At 36.2% G+C, this 27,362-nt stretch overlaps 1 protein-coding gene across 2 annotated transcripts in view; it reads right to left on the bottom strand.

Moving 5' to 3' along the window:
• Window positions 1-27,362, bottom strand: part of LOC145690199 (phytanoyl-CoA dioxygenase domain-containing protein 1-like) — a 57,664-nt gene that overhangs the window by 6,029 nt on the left and 24,273 nt on the right. For both annotated transcript variants that reach the window (XM_081764853.1, XM_081764852.1), the window contains exons 2-3: window positions 13,947-14,090; window positions 4,132-4,396 (exon numbers count right to left, since the gene is read on the bottom strand). In XM_081764853.1, the coding sequence (XP_081620979.1) occupies window positions 4,132-4,396; window positions 13,947-14,090 (409 nt within the window). The remainder of the gene's footprint in view (window positions 1-4,131; window positions 4,397-13,946; window positions 14,091-27,362) is intronic.

Here is a 27,362-nt window from a genome sequence, read left to right as displayed (position 1 = left end):
TGAGTGTAGGGGCCAATTCTCTTTTTTTAAAGGACATGAATACAGTTCTTTCCTTTTAAAATTTAAAAGGGGTACACTGGCCCATTTCTTAAATTTAAGAATTGTTAATATATATATATATATATATATATATATATATATATATATATATATATATATATATATATACATATTTATATAAATGTTCTCTAATACTTGAAAATGAAATGAAATCTTTGAGTTTTACGTCCCACGGTTATGCCGGTTAGGCTAATGGAGACGGTGATGATGAGTGATGAATGAAATGGTGGAATGAAGAAAGTGGGAGGAAACGGGAGAACCCCGAGAAAACCCACGCACACGGTGTTTGTCCACCACAAAGTTCACTTGGCGGGGGCTGGGATCGAACCCGGGACCCCAAGCACCAGAGGTGAACGCTCTACCACTGAGCCACCGCGGCCCCCTTCTCTAATACTTGAATATAGGGTCTATATTTCTATAAATTTGGTCGGTTCTGCTTACTTGTTATGGGTATAAAATGGGTATAATGGTGCCAAAAGTAACACTTTATATTTGGCGCGAATCTTAAAATTTAGCGAGAAAATGAATTAGCATGAGACGTGAATTTTGAATATCGTGCTTAATTTTAACTAAGATAAGTTGTAACATAATTATATAAATAAACACAAAGTTCTATTATCTTTTATTGGGCATATGCATCTTGAGAGGAGGAGTGCATTTTATCACTCTTAAATTTTGGAATTAACAAAAAATACAAATTCATAATTGTTCTCTAGGACTTGAGTAATTTTAATGGTTTAACTTGTCCTTTTATGGTGAAATTGCCAAAATTCAAATTGGAGGAAGTTAGCCGAATATATCATCATCACACTTTGAAACTCAGGGACAAATAACTCATAGTTTATCATTGATATAAAATATTTAGGACTTCGATCCTGACAGGTGATTATAAAAAGCGATTTATATCAAACAATTTTATACTTTGAACTTCAGTTGCAACTTATAGTCTAAAGTCATTGCTGGAGAATTATGTAATTTGATTCACTAATCACTTTCAAACCATTGTTTAAACTTTTTCCAGAAGTTTTTTAGAAAATGTTTAAATTTGTAGTTTTGATATCTTCAATCACTTTTTATTTTTTAAAATTCTAATTTCAAAAAAATTAAACCCCAGTATTATTGTTATGACAGAGTCGATGGTTATTGGTGCAAAGTTATTTTTGGTACAATCTGATTGTCTTATTACTTTCACATCAATGTTTAAAGTTTTGAAAAAGTTTTCGTAAAATGTTAGTTTGAAATTTTTTGAATATTAGTATTGCAGTTACGGCTCATAGTTTGTCGTTTGTGAAAAGTAATTTTTGATGCAATCTGTTTGGCTGAACACTTTCAAATCTTTGTTATTTTTTTTAAAAGGGTTCAGAAATTTTGCTTAAAATTCTTCTATCACTTAAAATTTTAGTTCGAAAATTTTTGAACCTTAGGATTGTAGCTAGTCTAAGATCATTGGTGGAAATATTTTAGTACTTGAAACCAAATATGAATTAAAATCAATTAATACGTAACAATAATTCAATGTAATAATAATTTTATACTTTTCATTTTAGTCAGAACTTAGTCTGTCATTAGTGTAAAACTATGCTTGGTGCAATATGGTTGACTGATCACTGAAATTTTAATTTTAAAATTTTCAAATGTTTTGAATACTTTTGTTTAAAAATCTTTTGATCAATTTTAATTTTAGTTTGAAAATTTGTTGAACCTTATGATTATAGTTACGATTCGTAGTCGAAGGTCATTGCTGAAAAAAAGATATCACTTTTTACCTGATACGTAATTATTAACATCTTTTGATATCTAACAACAAGATTTTCACATTTTGAGTTTTAGTAACAACTCCTAGTCTAAGGTCATCAAGGGAAACCTATCCTTGGTGCAGTTTGATTGGTTGATTTCAAAAGTTTTGATAATTTATTTAAAAATTTTTGATCATTGTTTCAATTTTTTTTTTGTTTCTACATCTTTGTTTAAAATTCTCATGTTAAAAAATGTTGCCCTCATTAAAAGTTTTTGATTAAATGTTCTATTTTAAAATATTCTCGTACTCATTTTAGAAGTTTCTAATTATCATTTTCACATTTAAATTTTCAAGTTTTTGAAGACGTTTATTTAAAAATTTTTGAGTACTATTTTTAAATTTTGTTTCAAAGTGTAAAGATGATATATTAGGTTAATATTCTCAAATTTGAATTTTGACAAATTTTCTTTTTACTATGAAAGGACATAAGTCAAACCATCCATATTTATCCAAGTCCTAGAGAACAATAAAATATTGACAGTACCAGAATTTAAGAGTGGCCGAAATATATCCTCTCGGTCTCAAGGTATTCATGTCCAAAGAAAGACAATGGAACCTTGTGTTCATCCATATGATTATATGTAAAATCTATCTTAATGAACCTTAAGCACAACACTCAAAATTCCCCCTCATACTAATTCATTTTCATACTCATAAACTTTGGTATGTGATTACAAGGTAATCTGATCTTGACATTAAATTCCACAAGGTTGCCAAATATCCTTCCCTGAAACAGTGTTACAACTAGGAAGGAACAATGAAATATACATGTATATTTCAGTTTATGGAAGTTTCATTTTCGACAAGTAGAGGAAAGTGGGTGAATACCGCGCAGAAGGTTAATACCGCGCATCAGAGTTTCTCTATGATATCGCAGAGCATGCTATTGTTAATGGCAAGTGACAGGTACCGAACAAGAAGTGAAACTATTACATGTAACAGTTGGCTATGCGCGCCATAATAACTGCGCAGTTCATGTTGAAAGACAAAGTGGAAAGGTGCTTATAATTTGAGCAGAGACATTAAAACGTTGTGTGTTGGATGTGTTTTGAAGAAGAACGAAATTATGTTGCTAACGTACATAGGATACTATGTTCCTTTAAAATATAAAACAACTTCACGACAATATTAGCATGTTCTATTTTTAATTATTTTTTTCTGTGTGAAGGTGCTTATGGGGTAATGGCGCGCAATGTATTCCATCAGTGCGCGGTTTCCCCCTCGTTGTTTTTTTAGGGTATAAAATATACTCAAAATTTTCTTCCCCTCCTATTTTCGCAGATGCCGAGAAAGTACTTAAAGAAAACAAACGCAAAAGCTGGACAGAAGAAACATTGTGCAAGTAGACTTGACAATAGTTTGTGTTAATGTTTGCAGAAGACCCTATTTCAAGTTTTCCTTCAAGTATTTCATTTCAAGTATAGTATTTCAAGTTTATTTCTCTGTTTTCAGTATTTCAAGTTTATAGTACGTAGTAGATTATTAAATACATAAACATATGTTTGGTTTCTATGTTACCTTGAATTATTTAATGTTAAAAAATTATCTGCGCACTATTACCCTCCGGGGATGGTGAATACCGCGCATTTGCCTCACTCACTTTCTCGCTTGTTTTTTCATGACTAATAAAGTTGACATAATAGCTTATACATACGTTTAAAGTTAAAGGATGTAATTATATGTTCCTGAGTTCTTAGTCATGTTCATCCCAAAATGTCGGCGTAATTCGCGATTAAACCTTAAGTGCGCGGTATTCACCCACTTTCCTCTAGGTGTCAACCGCTGGAAGACGTGTGCTGCCATCTAATGGTGTGATGAGTAACTTAGACCATTCTAGAATTATACACGTTTGTTTCAATATTAGAAATTGGGAAATGTGTAGCCACCGTTGTCTGTCAAGATGTCAACTGACTTGTCTCCATTAACGAATACGAACGAGATTATAGCTCTAGCTATCTATTTCCCCCCCACCCCCTCCAAAAAAAAAGTCACTTCAAGAATTATTGTGTGAAGTAACAAACGGATGAATGTCCACATTAATATTACATTTAAGTCCTACTTGCACGATCCTAAATTAGCTATATCTCCTCGAAATTAACTGCATTATTTTGAAAATATTTTAATATTACTTTGTCATTTCAAATCTCGGATGAAAAGTTAGTTGGGTGCTTTTCAGTACATTTCTAGGCATTTTTTTTTTTTTTTTTTAAATAATACGAATAGAAAGATTTTATTGTACAGAATTTGTATTACAAAAATTCACAGTAACTTACCTTCACCTCCGATCCCGGGGTTTTTGAAAATATACATGCTCTGAGGAACTACAGGATCTAAAAACCCCAAATTCCAACAACACTTTTTCACTTTATCACTAAAAGTATATTTTTGGAACACAGGATGCAATATGTGCAAAGCATGTCCAACTTTGTTCAAAGCAAATTTTTTATCCACTAAAAACTTTCCCTCTTCATCTATTGCACCAGACTCGTAGAAATAACGGATCTTATCTCCGCTGTGAAGGAAGTACAGGTCCCGACTCTGAAAAAAATTAATAGTAACATCAGCTGTTGGTTAACACAATCGATAGAAGCGGTGACCCTTGAGGGAAATCACATCGGTACAAAATAAAAATTTGATTGTTACAAGCTAATCAAAAGAAGCTTTTCTAATGCACTAATTCTTCTATACAGCTTTCTTCCCTTAGCTGTTTGCCAGAGGCGGATCTAGCCAAGGCCCGGGGGGCCTAGCCCCCTACTTTTCTGAGTGACAAAAATAATTTAAGTTATTATTTATATATATAGTTTTGGAAGTTTATAGTAAACATGATAGTGTCATAGTCTGGGTTCTGGATCCGCCACTGCTTTCAGCGATAAAATTTAATTTTATACCAATGTGACTTCCCTCAAGAGCCGCCACTTTTTTACATATAGAAAATTTGTTTTTTACTAGATATCTTATTGAATTGCAATTCTTGAAAACTTACACAAGTGTCAGCAGCGTAGGCAGGATTATTGGTTTGGGGGCACCTGAGTGGTGTTTATTTATTTATTTATAGGATATATAGGATCGTAAGAAACTATTTGAACAAACTTTGGGAGCTGATTCCCGACACCGAAACCAACAAAAGTCCTCTGGAAATTTGGTTAGTGAAGGATAGTTTCGGCGATATAAGGTGCCGAAAGCGTGGGAAAATGAACTTAAGAGGGCTGTAATTCAAAAACAACGCAACGTAGATAAGTATAGTTTAGAACATGTCACTCGAAGTCATACCTGCTCGATTGAGAAATGTATGTTTCAAACCTTCGCAAGATGTGTGTGAGGGATTCCCCAAAGGAACATAGGGATTACTTGCCAGGTTATAGGGAATTCCAACGTTTTATTTTAACGAGAAAGTACTATTTTAAGCTTCAACTTCATCGGCAGAATTTGCGATGACAAAATATTTTGAACTGAGTTTCCTGCTTTCAGTCGACATTTAATTTCTTCGTGGACCTGATTTTGGTTTGTTAATATTGATCCAAGATATTTGAAACTATTCACTTTGTCGAAAGTATTATTTGATATGTTGATCAAGATGTTTTCCTTAATATTCCACAAATACTCTGCACCACACATACAGTATATAGGCTAATAACTTAATGGATGACTTAAAACTGAACTATATTCATTGCTTATCTTATTATGCTTTTAGTGGCAGCATTATTCTTTATTGCTTTGCGTGTATGGTTTGACAATACAAAGTCACTTGTTACAGTTAATATGCACTACCGTATTTATCCTGATATATTGCGTGATATAGAAATCTGATAAAGTAGCTACATGTTAATGGGTTGTACTCTAGTCCATCATAACCTAAGCTAATGCAATTGATACTTAACTAAGTATGACTCTCTAGTATTCTTTATGCACCAATCTGGTTATTATTTTCCTGGTTCGGAAACATAGCGCGTACTACTTTACAGAACATATTTATCGGTCATAAAACTCAGGGGTAAAAGTGGCTGTGAAAAGGTATGGGGACGGATGTGCCTATCTTTGCCCATTGTAATTTTTTTAGGAAGTGGAGGAACGCCATATATATTTTTGGAAGTATAGGAATGGCATCCTCCCGTGTTTACCCTCACTTTTATCACTGATAAAACTATAAACATAAAAATTTGATGCGCTCGACATAGTAAATTGAGTGTTCAAAATTAGATGTAGAGGATCAGCAAAAATATATACATATGTATATACTTGGAACCAGTGGCGAAGGGAAGGGGGGCCCAGAGGGGCCGCCCCCCAAAGAGATCCGACAATGTACTTTGTAATTTTTTAATATATTTTTATGTTTATATATTTCTTGTTTGTAATTTTTCTATGTGTACCTATAACAGCACTTGTCCTTCCCCCAAACACACATCCTGGCTACGCTACTGCTTGGCACGTTTTATAGTCATCAACTTTCAAATACTATTGAGTTGTATTATTCGATATTATGTATCGATATGTGCAGTGGTTTATTCAGAGAGAATGAAATATGTATACATATTAGCAACATTTGCGCAGTGCACTATAGTCAAATTTTTCGCGCCTATCGACTTTCACAAAGGCATTTTTTGTAGGCCTAAACCAATGTTCCATTTCTGCTTTTCAATGTCCCATTTTTATGTCAAAGAAATATGCTCAGTCTCTGTGTATGAAGCCTGTAGTTAAGGGGTTGAGCCGCCCTGCGCCAATCATCAGCTCTTCTAAAAACTTACATTGTTTGTTGATATGTATGTATGAAGATAAGTGAGCATAATTTAGCCCTCCGAAAGCTACCTCCATCCCCCTCCCCTGTGTTAGTGTTCTGGCTGCGAGCCTGCTATATACACTTCTTTCTGTTGAAGTTTTCTCTTTATTTACTCATACTCAAGGATAATTTAAGAATAAAATGGAATCATCTTGTTATAAAGACTTACAGCATGTTATAATAACGGAGTATTATAAAATCATAATGTTATTGTTTATATATCACCACTTGCACAATACTGAGAATTTTGCAATATTCTGCGTTTGTCTTCAAGTATGACATTCTCCTATCTATTTATTGTCCATAATGATAATCCTATGAGGATATTTTTATACCCTGAATTTTCCAGGACTTTCTCATTGCTTTTCCATTTCACTTTGTCAATTTTTTCTATACCATTATTTATGGAAAAATAAGTAATTCCTCGATCTTTCATGGTCTGACTGTGAGAAACCTGAACCATAATAACCCTCATAAAGAGCATGTGAGTCTGTGTTAGAAGACAAATAACAGTAGACACAATATGCTAGTTAACAGTATATATATGTGAGGGTGATTCAAATGAAAACCTTAAAAGTGATGTAAATATTATACAGAGTGATTTTTTTTTTTCTTTTTACTCACGGATTTCATTTGGGTCTAGAATTTGTAACTGAAGTCCGATGTTCATGCGGTTTGTGGTAAATGTTCAAGGAAGGATGGGAGATTTATGAAACTATATTTACTGGTTTAAACTCATTCGGGGTAATATTGGCCACGCCACAAGAAAAACAGCAAATATTCGCCAGTGTTACTTACAATTGGAATGAGGTGCGGTGCGGTGTGGAGATTTGAGTTTTCTTCGTTAGATGGCAACTTCGCCAAGGTCAATAAGAAATAGGAAACTAGGCCAGGCCGTAGTATTAGGAATTGCGCTGTAAAGTTCTGTGCTACTGTATATGATCAGGATAGTGAGAATACTGTACTCTTTGGAGCAACATGAGTTTTTGGAGAACGGGATCTGTTATTGCTACTAGGGATGGCCACAAAGTTCCGGTTCCACCAGCAACCGGTTCTTGAAGATCCGGTTTCCAGAACCGGATCTTAGGAACTGGTTCCAGACCTGGATCCGAAAACCCTGTTCCAGAACCGGATCTTAGGAATCGGTTTCAGACCTGGATCCAAAAGCCCCCCAAAGACCCGTAAAGGAGGCACAAAGTTCACCTTCAAAACACTGCAAAGAAGACCACGCGCTTGTGCCCTCCCCGCCCAGACGCGCTTGTGCCCCCAGAAAAAAACTTTTAGTCTACCAGTGGATGTTCAGCCAAATGAGTTTGCCAGTTTGTCTGTTTAGCCAATGAGTTTGCCAGTTACCCAGTTCGTTTAGCCTGAGACAAGCGGCCGCCGCCTGGGTGCCTGGCTGTCACTTCCACCATTTCATCTAGCAGTGTTCACAGTCTGCCAGCAGCTCGTGTTTAGAGTAGGGATGGCTACAAAGTTCCGGTTCCGCGAGAAACCGGTTCTTGAAGATGCGGTTCCGGAACCGGTTCCAGACCTGGATCCGGTTCCGGAGCCGGATCCGTTCAGAGCCGAAAACCTTTTCCACCAGGAACCTGTTCCGGCCATCCCTAATTGCTATGCAAAGGACATTTAGAAACCAATTTGCCTCACGTTTTGCCCTAGAACATAATATGGTCGCTAATGAATAAATCGCAAGAAACAGGATCGCTTGTGAGTGAAGACAGGGAAGCATCGGACCTCGCAGGCGGGTGTTGTGGTTGATGTCATTTATCGACTCCTTAGGTCGCCCAACAAATCTCTCCGTCGTTTATTGCAAGAAACTGCTTATAGCTATTCAACATGTGATTTATGGGTGTTACCAGTAACAGTTTGTATTCTCAATAACACTTAATTGGTATTCTGCAATTTCACTTTAAAAATCTAAAACCCGATTCAAAATGTAAGGTACAGTGGCGAATATTTGCTGTTTTTCTTGAGGCGTGGATCCGTGGACGATATTACCCCGGATGAATTTAAACCAGTAAACACAGTCCCATAAATCTCCCATCCTTCCTTGATCATTTGCCACAAACCGGATGAAAATTGAACTTCAGTTAGAAATTCTAGACCCAAATGAAATCCATGAGTTTTTGAAAAATAATCCTGTATTATAACAATTAATTAAAAACAAATCTATCATTTTTCAACGTAGTCTCCCTGACGTTTAATTCAAGTATCCCAACACTTCTGAAGTGTATGGATACTAGGTTTAAAAAAGTCTTTTGGTCGTGACTGTAGTCACTTGTACACCGCGGTTTTCATCACTTCTGAAATGTAAGTCATCGGGGCGAGGTCTGATAAATAAGGTCATCGGGGCAAGGTGAGACGCATTCAGATTTCAAATGCTGGTTAATCTCAAGTGTGAAACAGGCAGTATACAGTCGAGCGTTATCATGTTGTAAAATACACCTAAAGTCAGAAGTCTTCGTCGTTTACTCCGAATTACCGGGCGAAGTTGGTTTGTGAGCAGATATGAAGTACTGGTTACTGTTGCCCATGTAATGTTCCAAAATGACTCCCTTTGCATTTCAGAAGAGGACGAGCATGACTTTTCCCGCTGACGGTTGTGTGTGAAATTTTTTGGCTTTCGGTGATGAGTTAAGGCGCCATTCCTTGCTTTTTTTATTCCTGGTTGGTGGTAGTGAATCCAGGTCTCATCACTTGTAACGATTCTTTCCAGAAATAAATCACCTTCGACGTGGAAACGACACAACAGTTCTTCACAGATATCAACGCGCGGTCTTTCAATTCAGCTGTCAAGTGACGCGGCACCCACTTTGCAGACCACTTTATTGAACTGCAGCACGTTATTGACAATATTGTTCGCTGAACCAACACTAATGTTTAAAATGGTGGCTATTTCCTTCAGTGTAATACACTGTTATCCTTTATAAGCTCTTCCATTAAAGCAGTGTTTACGTTCGTCACTATGCGGTGAGCTGCCCCGGTCGTGAGGCATCCTTCTAAAATATTATGCCGCTTCTAAACTTTCTACATCACTCGTACACCTGCTGCAGGGGCAAACACAAATCATCGTACTGTGCTGTTATCCTGCAATGAATTTCAATAGGTTTGACCCCCCTCACTACTCAAAAAATGTATAACAGATCGCTGCTCTAACGCGGCACATGTTGCTAGTGGCGCGGCCATCTTCGTACTAGTGCTGTTGCCGTTTCCTGTGCTGTAGGTCACTCTGCCATCTGTCAGTCATTTAGTGATACTCAAGGAACACTACTGCCAAATACCAATTCAATCATGCAACCTTTCGGCATTTTATAGCACTTTAGAGGTTTTCATTTGAATCACCCTCGTATATATATATATACAGGGCAAGTCAAAATGATGGACACTATTGTGAGACATGTGCTAAGAAAGGTAAACTGTCAAAATTTGTTTCAAACATATCACAAATGTTCTATGTAAGAACGTTGTGTAACACGGCACACATCAAGCCGATAGTCTATCTGGTTCTACTGTCTCTTACCCAGTCGTCTTGGACGGCCACTCGAGTTTCGTTTACATATGCAGCGCGAATCTCTGAAATGTTCATACTACTTACGAATAGCCTTCCTCGTAGGTGGGTCTCTCTCTGATATTTAGTACGGAAATGCCGTTGAACACTGATCACAGACTTGTTTACATGATAATCAAGCACGCATAAAAGATCTCTGTTCTCCACTCAACGCCATTTTCTTTAACTGCTCGCTGCTGGCTCTTCGCGGTACAAAATGGAAACACTGCGTGGAAACTATATTTTGAAAGTTAACCATTCGAAGCACATGTCTCAAAATAACATATATATGTATTAGATTTTACAGAATAAATCTCGAAAACTATGCATGAAGATTCGCAATCACTCATCATTTTGTTGAGCTCAATGAGTGTTATCGTTTAATATATGGGACTGTCTCATTTTGGATATTTTTTCCGATATGCGCTAATAATATTGTAGAATTAAATTTTGGCTGTGGTGGCTCAGTGGTAGAACTCTCACTTTTGGTGCGTGTGGTCCTGGTTCGATCCCAGTTCCCGTCAAGTGGGCTTTGTGGTGGACAAACAGTGTAAGTGATTTTCTCGTTTCTTCCCATTTTCTTTATTCCATCATTATCACAGTCTTGCTAAGCCTCTCTGCATAATCGTGGGACATTAAACTTATATAGGGTGTTCTTAAAACGGCGCCCACGGACCACAGTGCACTATTCTACAGCCCAAAATAAAGCGAAAATGTTATATGATGGTATTCCCTCCGGAGTCTTCTTCAGCTGCTAAGGGGAATCAAAATTTTACAATATGGCAAAGTTGCAAATTAACTTGGAGCTATTAGCATTACTCTACGAATACAACAAGCAGTTGAGTCGAGTGCTACACTAATAAGTGATGATGCTAATGTCAATTAATATCGACTTTAGGTGCATCTGGAAAGATTCGATATAACTATTTGATAGATTGGTAGATCTAATATATGATTATTTGCGACGTTGCCACATAGAGCAATTTGTCTCCAGACGAGGACTTGTAGAATAATACTCTGTGGTCCGTGGGCGCAATTTTTAAAACACCCGGTACATACAGGGTGTTTCAAAACGACACCGACAACGTTTGGGAGATGATTCCTAACACCAGGATAATACGAAAAGTATAGACCAACCTGGGTGCACAAATGCTTCCTTTCGAAGTTATAGGCTGCCGAAAACACGAAAAAATTAAGTTAAAGGTCCATACCTCTAAAACTATGGGATATACCATAGTCGGGTCAAGGTTTTATTTAGGAACTAATATATGCACTTTCCAAAAATACATGTTTCAGAATCCTAAGGTACTCACGCAACAATTTTTATAGAGGCAGTTTGGTTACGAGCATACAATTTGAAGTACTTAGCAACTACCTCTATAAAAATTGTTGCAGAAATACCGCAAGATTGTGAAACGTGGATATTTGAATAGGGTAGATACTAGTTCCTAAATAAAGTCTTCACCTGACTATGGTGGATCCCATAGTATTGGAGCTATGGACCTTTCTAAAGTTCATTTATATATATATATATATATTCGGTAGCCTATAACTCCGAAAGGAAGCATTTGCGCATCCAGGTTGGACTATACTTTTCGTCTTATCTTACCTGGGATGTACTTGAACCTGAATCAACAAAATGGGGGTGATTTATATATTTCCTGAAAGCTTGGTTCAAGGTAAGATCAAAACCGGTTACCAAAATTGGGGAGGTCTCACTCATTCCGCTTGATGGAAGCACTTAACTCATTTTATTAAAAATCTTAAAGAATGTGTGTAAAGTCCGTTGCAACCCCAAAATATCTGAAACGGAGAGACAGGTATGAAAAAAAAAAGTCTTTCATTTCAAAAGTACAACATATAAAAGTAAAATAAATTTTTCCAGGGTGTCAGACGGGGTCCAACTCGAATTTTTAAATAAAAACGGGGGGGGGGGGAACTTACATATCGTATGAAAGCTGATGTTAAGTGAAAGAAGATGAAGCAAGTCTCAACTCTCTACGATAAGCCTGTGCAAAATGGCGACGGGTCAAAATGTCAACATAAGCGTCATTGAAAAGTCAATGGCCACTCCTATTAACTTGAAACGGTGAGACATGTGTAAGAAAAACCTAGAATGCGTCAACACCCTTGTGTTAACATTTTGCGCCACCGCCATTTTGCACAGGTTCATCAAGGGTCGAGACTTGTTTTATCTTCTTTCACTTAACATCAGCTTTCATACGATACTCAACTTGAACCCCTTTCCCATTTCAACATTTTTAGTTAGACCCCGTCTGGGACCCTGGAACATTGTTTTAGTTTGAATCATTATACTTTTGAAATAATAACATATCCGTGTTTTTGTTTTTACATATATCCCACCGTTTCAGATCTATACGAGTGGCCACAGACTTTACAATGAAGATTGTATTAATATTTTGACCCACCGCCATTTTGCACAGGTTTATCGTAGAGAGTCGAGATTTGATTTTCATCTTTCATTTAACACCAACTTTCATACGATATGCAAGTTGAACCCCCTTTCCGTTTAAAAATTTTGAGTTGGACCCCGTCTTGGGGGACCCTGGGAAAATTTATTTTATTTTGATACGTTGTACTTTTGAAATGATTAAAGGCATGTTTTTTGTTTCCATATCTGTCTCACCATTTCAGATTTTTCGGGGCTGCAACGGACTTTACACACACGTTTAAAAGTTTTAATAAAAATTAGTAAAGTGCTGCCCCCAAACGGAATGCATGAGACCTCCCCAATTTTGGTAACCGGTTTTGATCTTACTTTGACTCAATCTTTCAGGAAATATATAAATCACCCCCACTTTGTGGGTTCAGGTTCAAGTACATCCTTAGTTAGTGTCAGGAATCATCTCCCAAACGTTGTCAGCGTTGATTTGAAACACCATATATATATATATATATATATATATATATATATATATATATATATATATATATATATATATATATATATACAGTAGCGTACCCAGGAATTTATTTCGGGGGGGGTTCAAACTAAATATGAAGCTATTTTATATTAAAATTGCTAAAATTGCCCCTAAAATTAGGCAAAATTTTTAAAAAGTCGAAATTTCGGGGGGGGTCCGGACCCCCGTGTCCCCCCCTTCCGTACGTCCCTGTATATATATATATATATATATATATATATATATATATATATATATATATATATATATATATATATATATATATATATATATATATATCATCTGTGATAACGGAGAAACCCAAAGAGGGAGAAAACGAAACTTTGCATGAAGCAACTATAAGGAGAGGACATCATTTTGCGTATTAAACAGGACCACCCAGTGAACAGTGTTGCCATCCCAGTGTAAAGTTATATTTTTCAAATGATACTACGTCAGATTATTACATATTTCAAATCAACATGTTAAACGAAAATTTAAAATTCATTCACGTTTATTATTCAGTGTTGTAAACTAAGGATGTTATAATGTCACAAACATCCAAACAAAGTTTGGAAGCCTCTATCACACATATAGTACAACAGAGATGGACAAGACAATGCACATCGGAAGTACCTTAGTGTTGGATACTATGGTCATGGTATGACTTGTTTTGAACGAATAGCAACGAAGTTACAAGGGCTTGAAAATTGGCATTTTTTAAAAATTAAAAAAATACTTAGATAATATATATATATATATATATATGAGAGAGAGAGAGAGAAAGAATCTAAAATATCTAAAATATTAACTTGGGATTCTTATGGTTAAGTATCTCACCTGTTGTTGTTGTGTGGTGCTGAAAACAACTTTTCTCCCCTCCTCCGGCATTTCATCCACTAAGTTCTCACCGGCTTCTTTCAGTTCATTTATCTCCTCTTCGTTCAAGAAATCTTCCAATACCACATAACCATCACGAATAAACTGCAACACAAAAGGAAAATAACAGCTTAAAAAGACAGCAAATCTTTATATTGAAAAGAAAGGGGGTGCATGTATTACATAGCACAAATTTGTAATTGAATCAGTGAGTGGAAGAACAGCACCAGTCCAAAATCGAACTTCATGAATATTTCAATAAGGTAGTACTACACATGAAGTTCATTTTTAAATTACCTAATAAGTGGAAAACTGTCATACCGATTTATAGGAAAAAGTTTTTCAGTGCATTCAATGATTATTTTTGACGTTAGTATAATGACTAGTTTTGAGCTCGTACTGCTCTTGCACTCACCCATTCAATTCAAGTAATTAATCAGGAAAATACAGTTACCTTTGACAATTAAAGGGTACACAGAACAAAGGGACTTATTGCAATTTTTGTGATAAAGCCAATATGGAGATCACCTGTTTGTGCTAATGTGTATATCTAAATGCACTACAAATATTGTGAAAAAGGTTACTCGTTGCACAGAAGCTTACACAAGAAAAACAGACATACAAGAAAAGAAGGCACCCATCAACATTTTAAATTACTTCTGAAAAAGATGTAAAATTTTGATTAGCCTCTTCTTTCCGTGTACCCTTTAATTGTCATTTTCACAATGTACACACGGAAAAGAAAGTATTTGACAGTTGACAGATTTTCTTTAGCCAATAACTCAGGAACAAGTGAATTAATTTGGATCTTTTTGTTGTTTTCCTTAGAATAATGATTGATAACTTTCCAAAATCGGTACTCTAATATATTAATTTACTGTTCAGTTATTAGGGAAAGAAATTTTGTCAACTGAAAAATTCTTTCGTGACTGTACATTCCTCTTTATTGTCTTCAGCAGTTTATTGCTCTATGTAAACTACCTATTGCTGTTGTTTTTAAAATTGTGTTTGCGTTTATGGCGGGTCAATGGTAAAGCAGCTCTGGTTCGTGGGGTCCTTGGCTCGATCCCAGTCCTCGCAAAGTGGGGTTTGTCGTGAAAAACACCATGCGTTTGGGTTTTCTCGGGGATCTCTCTTTTCCCACTATTCTTTACTCCATCATGTTGTTCATTTTCATCATCACCATCTCCCTTAGCCTCGGTACATATTCGTGGGACGTTAAATTAAAATAAAAATGGTTTAACTTATCGGATTGTACTTTCTATTGTATACTCTATTTCGAACTAACAAATGAAAATAAATATTACAGAAGGCTTGTGACAGACATGGCGATGGAACAAAAAGGCTTCTAATGCAGACTACATTGCACTAAATGACCTCGTACAAGGATAACTAAAAGTTTCAAGAGATTTTCAGATTATTCAACGTGTATAGAAGATGAACTAACTGCGTACATAGGTAGGAAGGTAGAATATGTGTCACAGTCTAAATATACGAGTGCTTTTTTGCTGTTGCATCATGTTTCCCACGCGCGGATGAATTGGATGGACTCCAGGTGGAAAACTTTGCAGTCGCTAACAAACCAACTGTGTTTGGAATTAAACGCGGCATTTATAGCAATGGAATTTGACATTGAACTTGATTTGCAAATTTTTCACCAAGGCTACCTTGGGTTTTGCTGTTATTCATTCGTTGACCTCGACGGAAGAATTTATTAGTTACAAAAAAGGGTTTATTATTATTATTATTATTATTATTATTATTATTATTATTATTATTATTATTATTATTATTATTATTATTACTATTATTATTACTATAAAATTAATTTAATTAAAGATTCCAATAGCCAAATGATCATATTTGTCTTTTGATACATGTGGTCTCAGGTCTCAACATTATTATCTACAAGACTTGGGTAAAATTGAGCATGCAATAGTGAATGTTAGTAGCCAGCCCAAAAATATAGGGGGGTCTGGTAGAAGTTAGGGGGGCCCGATTCAACCATATTATAGTTCATTTGCAAGCCTACCGTGAACATTTTAGGGGGGCTGGCAAAAATTTAGGGGGTATCCGGCATCCCCTAGCCCCCCGTGGATACGGGCTTGAACCTTAAAGTTAACAGGAACCGAAATTCAATCTAGAACCTGTCTCCCAAATACACTTTTCCCAGAGCTATTTGACAAGTTATAAGAGAGTATTTAAATATTGTAGTAGGCTATACAAATATAATCAAATAGAAATTCACCGCGTTGCCGTCGACACGTAGTTATTACCATGCCACAACGGTATCAGAAGTTCTAACGCCATCACCGCATGTAAATAATAACGCTTCTTTCACATTGAGGCGGCGATTTGCCGTCGCTGCTCGCGGCAGTTTGCCGCGTGAGAAGTGTACCCTTTCATATTACGCAGCGTTTTGCCGCGAATCAAAAATATGTGAGCAGGGTTGCTGTGCCATTAAAGAAACAAAACTTTGTGACTCTTTACGTGTTGTGGTGGTTGCAATGGACAGACGCAAAAAGTGTCTTCTACTCGTCTTGTTAAGACAGACAGAAAGCAAATAAATAAATAAATAAATAAGACATATGAGTTCACTTTTTTTAGAGAGAGAGAGAGAGAGAGAGAGAGAGAGAGAAGTATTTTGAAGGAGATTTTTCTATACTGTTTCCACAATTGATAGACTTGAGCAAAATAGCGGCCAGGTTCTGGATATTTAAAATACCATCCCGATATTCACCTGTTGTGACTGGGAAAACCAGGATAAAGTCGGTGGTTGAGATCTATCCCAGAATCTCAAGTCAACACAGCCACTGAACCCAAGGCTGGTCTGTTGGTATTATTATTATTATTATTATTATTATTATTATTATTATTATTATTATAGTATTTCGGGTTTATTCGTTTGTTTTAAGCGTTCCGACTATTGACTCAAGTCTCTTTAAAGCACTGCTCTAGTCCCTGAATTCAAAGGACTATTCAAGAAATTTCAACCATAGAAGTGTTAAGATAGTTACGGTACATTTATCAAATATCACGTAATGAATTCTCTCTTGTTTTGCTAAGACACATTATTACTAAAATCCGGATTACGGATTTTTATGTAACAATATATATATGGCACAATAGTACATAAATATATAGCAAAAGACTGTAAAATATGTAATATTGTTGAAATATTTGATAGTACATATTTCAATTTTGGGATACCAGAAATTTATAAAATTAGAAGCTCGTTTGCCCAGCGCTGCCCGCACATCATTTATCCCAATCTTCTATTACATAGAAAAAAAATAATTTGTATTGATTTGCACTCTTTTTAATCAACGAACTTTGGATTCGGTGGTTTTCGATTATTTTTACATGTCATCTTTTCCCATATATTGTATGTAACAAGTTTGGTTAAAAGTACTCGAGGTGTCTTAGGCTAGAACATAAAAACATACATAAATACACAAACACACACAGTGTACGTAAAACACACACACATACAAATTATCGCAACCACTCTCTACTCTTTCCTGGCAACACTTGCTCCCTCCTCCAACACCCAAGCGGCAGATCGCCGCCTATATGTAAAGAGCTCCATTGCTTGCAATGTCCTGCTTGGCTGTACGCGGCAATCTTTGGCGGCGCCGCTTTCTAGCAGGGAGAGGCGGCTGTTTTTCCTCGCCGCGAAAATTTGCGGCGACCGCCGCGCATATATGAAAAGCTCCATTGCTTGCAATGTCTTTCTACCCCACGCGGCAGTTCGCCGCCAAATGAGAAGGGGCTGTAACTACAGGCAGTGAAGCAATACGCTGCTGAAGTAAACGTCATTTCCGCTTCCTGTTCAGCTAGCTGGTTACAAACAAACCAGCTTTAAGCGGGTTATATGAAGAAGTTCACACTGTACTCGCCTGTAAAGATGATTTGTTTCGTTTTCTGATATAACCATAACAGTTTAAGAGGTACATGCAATGTTTTTTTTTTTTTCAAGAATGAAATTAGAAATATTGTACTGTATAACATATTCAAAAGAAAGAAAAACAAAGGCACATTGTACAACAAGCGATATAATGATTAATTACTTATGGGCAAACAGATATATCTGAATCTTTTCGAAGAACACTTTCTCTTCTTGCATATTCTGCCAGAAAGAAATTAAAATACACATATTTTTACCAAAGCTCCCGTGCTCCATCTTTTTTTATTTGTTTCTTTGTGACATTTTAAGGCTATTTTCGCTGTTTAATATACTATATATTAATACTCAGAACACTGTAAAATACTTTCTTGGTAAACTGATAATTGAATCACACCTTTAAAGGCATACTATAATCTTCGAACAATGCTTGCCCCAGTATGGAGTGTGATTCCCACCTGTCTCGGCTCTTTCCGATTCTAACCAGCGTAAGTTCGATAACAATTTTACCTTTGTGGTTACATATATGTGTAAAAATTTGAAACTCTTGACACAATTGAGATTTACAGGCAATGGATGATTTTAAAATGGTAAATCGGCGTTACACATATATGTAAGACAAGCGCATTTAGGCAATTACAAGGTAACCTAACCGTACCTTACCGCATATGAATGTTGGTAAGAGTATAGTACAGGTAATATACTAAGTTTAAAGCGGGCTTGTTACTTTGTCTCATCTCGTTTGACATAAAATATAATTGCTCGATCCTATCGATCTACGCTAAGTACGCATGAAAAATATAGGATCATTTTTTAAAAATATTTATGTGTAAAATTTGTCTAATCTACGAAAATTTCTGTGCAGGAAAATTATTTATGTAGAGAGAGAACATACAAACAGCGTTAAAAATGTGCCATGGTTACTAAGAAATTGAAATGCAAATCCACTTTTAGTGATTACTAGCCCTGGCTAGTGTACGCTTTTCGTACCTGTCTTTCTTTCACACGTACCCAACTTCACTGATCCGCCTGCTCCCTACAGATGCATCCTTATAAATGCGCTTGAGCTTCAAGCTGCCCTTAATCATCATAGATGTAGTGTTCCGTGAAGTGACCACCCAGCGTAAGTTGGTAGACCCTACGTATTCTCCTTATGAATTTTAATGTATGTATACGCTGGCATGTTACAAATCTGTACGCCGTTTGTGGTAGACACAAAAAAAAAAAAAAAAAATCAGATAATATTAGAACATTATATAGCATAGTTAGAGTTATACTTTTTAAATTATTTAATTATTTCTGGTGACGCATTTCAACTTTAACAATCCAAGCAAAGAATGAACACCCGCTAACAAAAGAATGAAGAATAAATTAGGAAATTATTTCCACGAAGATGCTAAGTTTCAGAGATTATGTATTCGTAATTGTATACTTTAAAATGCATTGGTTATTCTAGCGCTGTACTCCTTTGTTCCGAATATCTGATCACTAATTTTATAAAAATCAAGTTTCTTCCACATTAAACATTTTCACTTAAGCTAAACAAACAATATGACAGAAGTATATAGCATATCAATTTTCAATAATTAAACTCAATCTAAAATTATTAGTAAGGGGCGCTCATGTACATGTGTGGGATTCTCTCATTTGTTGTGTAGCAAGTTATTGGCGATTGAAGGAATTAAAATGTTAGCAATTTTGTTTCATATAATGATAAGTATAGCTTTTCTATAAGTATAAAGTAAATATATTCACTGCTATTCGTGAAATATGTAGCCTCATATTCATAATTTTAAATTTGTCTTTCACAACACTCACAGCTGCCACATACAACGCCATTGAAACTGCCTTGGAAACCACCTTAGCAACAGATTGTTTGTAACCAATATGGCTGCGCCCAGTAAAATTCACAGCAGACGACTGCAGCAGCGTATAGCAAGGTCATTAAGAGCGAAGATCTGCCACAGGGTGTCGCTACTATCGACTGATAGTAAGAAAGGGATATTTATCAGATTTTATACTTGTTACCATTGTTGAAATTTCATACTCGTATTTAAATAACTGGTGAAATGAAAGAAATATTTGGATCGTGCAGAGCACAAGGAAATCAAACCTAATTACCAAAGTTATCAGAAAAAAGACGAGTTTTATGGTATAACTCTATAACTCTACACTCTTTTGCATTATGAGAGTTATTTACAATAACCAAGTTAAACAAGCTTCAAATAGGGATCTTAAACCAGTTGAGAATGCTCGAAGAGCATTACTAGAACAAACTTAAAAGGGATTAATCTTGAATCAATAACTAATGACGCAATAATTATTGAGTCAATACCCAATGACGCAATAATTACACTAGTTAACAAAGGTTTTGTTACATAAAAGGAAATACCTGTTCTTAAAGGAACTTTTTGCGCTGAATTCGAATATGCACTCGGTTTTTCTCCATCACGTACGATTTTCCCGTAACAGAGGGATTTTCGGGAAAATTCCTCAAAAATTTCCCTTTTCGTTTATTTTACACCCCAAGATCTTGTCCCCTTGCATATACTAACATAGAAATTATACCTAAGTATACTTTGATTCATATTTAACAAGCCCTCCAAGTTTCGTAATAATCGCTTTATTCTTTCTAGAGAAATAAATATGTTTGTATGTATACTGTGTGTACTGTTTATTGCACCTTATAGTAATGCTTTCAGATCTCTTAAGTTGAGGTAAAACGTTTTGCTTTATTACCACAAACACATATATAAAATATAATACAATATAATTTACAAGTGTGACAATTTACAATAAACAATAATACAAATGTGCCAAAAGGTCATGAAAAGACAATCAAAACTATCACAATATATGAAACTTCCATTGGGTTACAAAAACGTACACTACTTCCTTCTTTTGTAAGAAATGTTGCATTCTCTAACAAGACCCCATCATTGAAGGATCCCATCGTCCCTGGTACCTTTTCTCCATTGCCATTATATCTTGGTGGAATCTTTCCCCCTGTTCGTCGCTGAGAGCACCTAGGTTAGCAGGAAAGAAGCTGAGGTGGGAGTGCAAAAAGTGGATTTTTAAAGACATCCTACAACCCAACTCTTTGTATTTCTGTATCATGTCCTGTACGATTTCTGTGTAACTCTCAGCTTTGTTATTGCCCAGAAAGTTGCGCACAACACACTTAAATGCTGTCCAGGCAGCTAGCTCAGCACTGTTTAACTTGCTGTCAAAGCTATCATCAAGCATTAATTTCCTAATTTCGGGACCAATAAACACTCCCGCTGAAATCTTAGCATCACTCAGGTTAGGGAACTTATCTCGCAAATACTTGAAACCTTCACCAGATGTGTCCATGGCTTTGACAAAGTTTTTCATAAGTCCTAACTTGATATGAAGTGGCGGTAGTAATATCTTATTAGGATCTACCAAAGGAGCGTATATGACGTTGCATTCTCCAGGTACGTAATTCACTCTAGGTTCCCATTCCTTCACTTCATAATGTTTGTCATCAGCTCGGCTATCCCATAAACATAAAAAACATTGGTACTTCGTGTAACCCCACTGCAGTCCTAATAAAATACCAACTACCTTGAGATCACAACATATTTGCCAACAATGGTCCTTGTAATTTATAAGATTTAGCAAAGTTGACATGGTGTTACAGGATTCCTTAATCTTCACTGAGTGCGCAAGTGGTATAGAAGTTTTTTATTTCCATTATGTAAAAGGACAGCTTTAAGGCTGACCTTTGACGCGTCGATAAATAACCTCCATTCTTCTGGAACGTAAGGAATTCCTAGCTCCGCCATCAACCCATTTATATCCGTACATACGCACACATTATCTTGCATTGAGAAATAGCTTGAAAATTGAACATGCCTTTTCCTGTACACTGATATGTTCGTTTCTGCATCCAATAAGTTCCACAAGTGTGTTGTTGACTATTGTAAATATTCATTTTTATGTCTGTGTTTGTAGTAATAAAGCAAATCGTTTTTACCCCAACTCAGGAGATCTGAAAGCATTACTATCAGGTGCAATAAACAGTACACACAGTATACATACAAATATATTTATTTCTCTAGAAAGAACAAGGCGATTTTTACGAAACTTTTAGGGTTTATTAAATATAAACCAAGGTATACTAAGGTATAATTTCTATGTTAACATATGTAAGGGGACAGGAGCTAGGGGAATAAAATATCTGAAAAAGGGAAATTTTTGAGGGAATTTCCCGAAAATACCTCTGTTACGGGAAAACTGTACGTGATGGAGAAAAACCGAGTGCATATTCGAATTCAGCGCAAAAAGTTCCTTTAAGATCAGGTGATTTTTCTCATTTAACAAACAAAAAGTTTAAATTTGTTAACTAGTGTTATTAATCAATAACGTTTTGGTATAAGAGTCAATATTGGTATTGATCAACACCAATATAATCTCTCTAGTACTTACGGTTCCCGAGATATGGCTCCTTAAATCTCCTGAAATCGGAACTTTTTGGCTAAGTAAGAGTGACGTGAAAGTCCTATCACTTCTTTCAGATGGTTTTTGATGCTCTAACGAATGAAGGGCTCAAGATTGAATCATCAACACCAATATCATCTCTCTACTTACGGTTCCCGGGATGTAACTCCTTAAATGTCCTAAGTCGATTTTTTTTTTTTTTTTTTTTTTTTTTTTTTTTGCCAATATCTCGGGAACAGTAAGAGTGACGCGAAAAATTCCATCAATGCTTTCAGATAATTTTTGATCTATCACAGAGGTTTTCAAACTGTGCGGCGCGCCTCCCTGGGGAGGTGCCGAGGGTTGTCAGGGGAGGTCCGAGGGTTTTTAAAGAAAGATCCTATAAAGGAACACGCAACACGCACACTTAGTGGACTAAGCCTTTGTATCACCTCTGTTCCACATACAATCAGGGAAGACCCTTTCACCTTTGGTTTAAACGTGTATAATGCTTGTTAGATGGCCACTAACGATCTTCTACTATATCTCTGTAAAATAGTACGTCTTCTTAAATGTCTTTGTAATTTCGCGTGACGCCATGAGAGCTGAATTTTTCTTTCTCTTAATTTTAGGCTATTATTTTTAGGCTATAATTTTAAGCTATTATTTTTGGGACGATTTCTTTTCTAAAGTACTACCGCCATTCACAAATAATCTTATTTGTTTTATTTTCATTGATCGAAGCCGTCTTGCGTCTTCCCATTTCAAAATATGTGCCAAGATTTAATAAATTGTGTGACTCAAAACAAGCTCATACATCCCATTGACTTTGCTCAATATTAAAATATGCTGGTTTTCAACGAACTTAAAAAGTTCGTTACTGAATTCTCTATGTCTGTGTGTACGTGTCTGTCTGTATGTTCATCTGTCTATTTATTTGCGATTTTTTCAATTTTGAACCCTGCATTCGATAGAGCATCAAAAGCTATCACAGAAAGTGATTAAATTTTTCGCGCCACTCTTACCGTTCCCAAGATATTGGCCAAAAAGGCCGATTTCCAGAGATTTAAGGAGTTATATTTTGGGACTCTTAAGTCATAGAGAGATCATATTGGTGTTGATCAATATCTAAAAGAATGGTAAATATTTTGGTACCAAATAGTAACCGGTGGCCACTGTCCAACTGGCCACTGGTTTGGAAAATGGCCAGTTGGCCAGTGGCCACCACTTCATATCGGTACCAAAATGTTTACCATCTTCTTAGGTAGTGATTAACACTAATATAATCTCCCTATAACTTACCGTTCCCGTGAAATTGGCCAAAAGAATTCCAATTTCTAAATATTTAAGGAGCCATAGCTCGTGAAACGTAAGTTGTACAGAGATGATGTTGATGTTGATCAATATCTAAGAGGATGGTAAATAATTTGGTACTAAATAGTAACCGGTTGCCACTATCTAACCGGCCACTGGTTTGGCCAATGTGCACTTGGCCAGTGCCACCAATTAATATCGGTACGAAAATGTTTAACATTCTATTATGGATAGATTAATACCAATATCATCTCTCTATGACTTACCGGTGATATTGACCAAAAATGGCCAATTTCTATGACTTACCATTCACGTGAAATTGGCCAAAAATGACTAATTTCTAGATATTTAACGACCCATAGCTCGGGATCCATAAGTTGTAGAGAGATGATATTGATGTTGATCAATGCCTAAGAAGATGGTAATACGTGATACGTGATACAAGATTATACATGATATTGGCCAAAATATAGTTCTGATTTCGGAAGATTTAAGGAGCTAAATCTCTAGAACCGTAAGTCACACAGAGATCATATTGGTGTTGATCAATACCTAAGAGGATGGTCAAAATTTTGGTACCAAAAAGTAACCGGTGGTCACTGATTAACTATCTACTGGCTAACTGGCCACCGTTACGCAGATATTGGCTAAAAAGTTCGAATTTCTAGATATTTAAGCAGGCATATCTCGAGAACTGTAAGTCATAGAAATATAATATTTTGCTAATTTTTGCGAGAAAGAGAAGATGCAGATAAAAAGATTTACTTTTACATGTAGGAACAATGACAGTTATCCTTCCCGCTCCATCTCTCTATTCTTTTTAAGTTTCTTCTGGCAATGCTCTTGGCATTCTCAACTGGTTATTATTTAAATTCCTTCTCTACTCGTATTTTTCAACTTTAACATAAATATCTGACTTACCACAATTTATAATTATTAACACTGGCTAATAACATTAAAAGGTGTAGTCAGTGTGTACAATGTAGATCAACCTGTATTAATGAGATATTTCCATTCGTGATAAACAAATGAAACATAATTCGGGCACATGCATTTATCGTCGACAGCATCACAAATTGTCGTATCTCAGTTTTCTAAACTTTTCAGGAGAGCGATTTTTAGGTTTTCACACAACTTTGAACAACCATAACTCAAAATCTATTTTACCGAAGGGAGAGAAAATTTACCAAGTTATAACTTAAATCATAAGAAATCAGTGTAGAAAGTTTTATGGGATTTGCCTGTAAAAGCTTGTGGAAAATTTGGCGGGAAAAAGATAATACAGTTTGTGACGATGGTAATCCTCTCTTGTATGAAAGATACGACGCATATTTTTTATACTGAGAACTACATTAATAGATGAACAATCGGAATATATTGCACTTTTATTGAAAAACTCCGTGTTTATTACACAAAATAATTTAACAAATGCTTCCTGAGATTCTTGAGGGTAAAACGAAATTCCTGAGAACACACAAGAAACAAAATATTAAGAGCATACTAACCATAACATAAAATAATGCTATCAAGTTGTCATTGCCAGAATATAAAATCTTGCAAAGTAATTTGCAAATTGCATGCTTTGATATTGCACTTGAGAAGGATAGCTAATGTGGTAAGTTTCTGTAAAATTGAACATGTTCAGGGTTTCGAATGATTGGAGTTGGGCCCGGACACAATGATAACGAGTCCTCGTAGGCGTGGGAGACCCGGGTTCGATTCCCGGCGGGAGCTCATGTGGTTCGGATTTCACGTTAATCAGTAGGTCCACGTCTCATAATAGCCTCGCTGCTGAAAGGGACGTTAAAAATCAATCAATCAAAACGAGTCCTCGTACTTCTCTGGAGCGATAATTTTTGACAAGTCTGCAAAGTAGGAACTTCTATCTGGTGGATTCAATCTGCGTTCTTTTCAGGGAAATAGTTATGTAAGTGTTCTCAAAATGACTTGTCTTAAACTGAATGCAGTTTGGATAGTCTTTGTTCACTTTCACTTCGCGCATTTCCGTCCAATTGATTGGATCTCCATTTTCGTCACGTCTAACTGACAGAATACAAAGACATTAGGACAGAGATCTAGTCTCATACATCGCTTCTGTCAACACAATGAACGGTATATAGGTTCTTTTCCTTGCCAGTTTAACAATCGGTTCAAGTTGCGAGGGTACAAAATTACTGCCACAGTGCTTAATAGATGTGTTATAGCACTGTGGACTGAATCTCCCTCATTTTGTCCATGCCTAGATTCAAAGAATCGGAGAGAAATTTCTCTGATATTCTTACGTGTTTGCACTGCATACCCCATCATAGCAACCAACCTGAACTCCTACTAGGTCCATCCTGCATTTCTCGAACCCATTCGTTACGGATTTTAACGCGCCTCCCTATAAAGAATTCTAATATTCCATGTTCCAAATCTCATGTCCATTTTCTTTTGCTGATATCGTGTCAAGTTATCGGTCTTGGTCCGTGGCTTCTGTGATGGTTTCTGAAAAAGTGTCTTTTTTTTTGTTCTATTGCAGGATGAGTTTCTTAGGTTCACCCAAACCCCCAAGCTGGAGGGTCACTCCTTGTCTGCCCGCGACTGCTTATTCAGTATCTTCGCAGCTAACATCTATATCTAAAGGCCTTCTCCTCGATCCGCAACCTGGGGCCGCGGTGGCTCAGTTGCGGCTTCCAATCCTGCTCCCTCCAAGTGAACTTTGTGGTGGACAAACAGCATGTGCGTGGGTTTTCTCGGGGTTCTCCCGCTTCCTCCCACTTTCTTCATTCCATAATTTCATTCATTTCTCATAATCACCGTCTCCTTTAGCCTAACTGGCATAACCATGGGATGTAAAACTCAAAAATGCCATGTCATGTCGATCCGCAACCTGAGGACGCCCCATGCCGTGTAAATATATATGTATACAGCCCGTATTGATCAAGTATAACATTCTAGCTTATAAGTTTATTTGCTTTGGCTGTTCCGAGCTTAAGATATAAGTAAAAATACATTAGGAACAAATGATAAAGAAACTAAGTCTACCTGATGGATAACAATAAGAAATGATATAAAAAGCAATGGGTTTATCAGTACGGGACTGTATACCTACTTTTGGGCCACTTTGTATATGTAAACAAATTGCTTTGAATATAGGCGTATCTGTCCAGTTCCGAAAGATCTGTTGCTCACAAACTGTCGTAACTCAAAATACGACTGTTTGTGAAAATGGTTTATATGCTTCATCTTAAGATACGACACAGTGACGTCATCATCACCGTCAAAACAACGCACATTATAGATGTGTCGTTTTGGGAAATTGTAGAAGTCAGTGTATACAACTACATAGTAAAATATCTCAATTGTCGATTTTTTTTTTAGATACGGCACTTTGTGACGCTGTCGACGTTTTGTTGCTGACACATTTCATGTTTGGCAGGGGAGGCGCGTTCAGATTTTGGTTGTTGAGGGGACCCTCAACTGCAAAAAGTTTGAAAACCCCTGATCTATCGAATGGAGGGCTCAAAATTTAAAAAATCGCAATCAGACAGACAGATACACGGACGGACATAGAGAATTCAGTAACCAGCTTTTTAAGTTCGCTGAATATGTGCAAAATGAACAAAAGTGGCCTTCATTCTCTTGTTCACTGAACACACCATAGATCTATTAGTAGCATTAAATTAATTTTTAACACACTTCATTTAAAAATTTCTTATTTAAACTCAATTAGA

The sequence above is a fragment of the Thermobia domestica genome, chromosome 7, assembly GCF_964235325.1.
Source record: "Thermobia domestica chromosome 7, izTheDome1.hap1.1, whole genome shotgun sequence".
Lineage (NCBI taxonomy): Eukaryota > Metazoa > Arthropoda > Insecta > Zygentoma > Lepismatidae > Thermobia > Thermobia domestica.
Note: the sequence above shows the minus strand (reverse complement) of the source record. Positions and strands in the feature narration are given on the sequence as shown.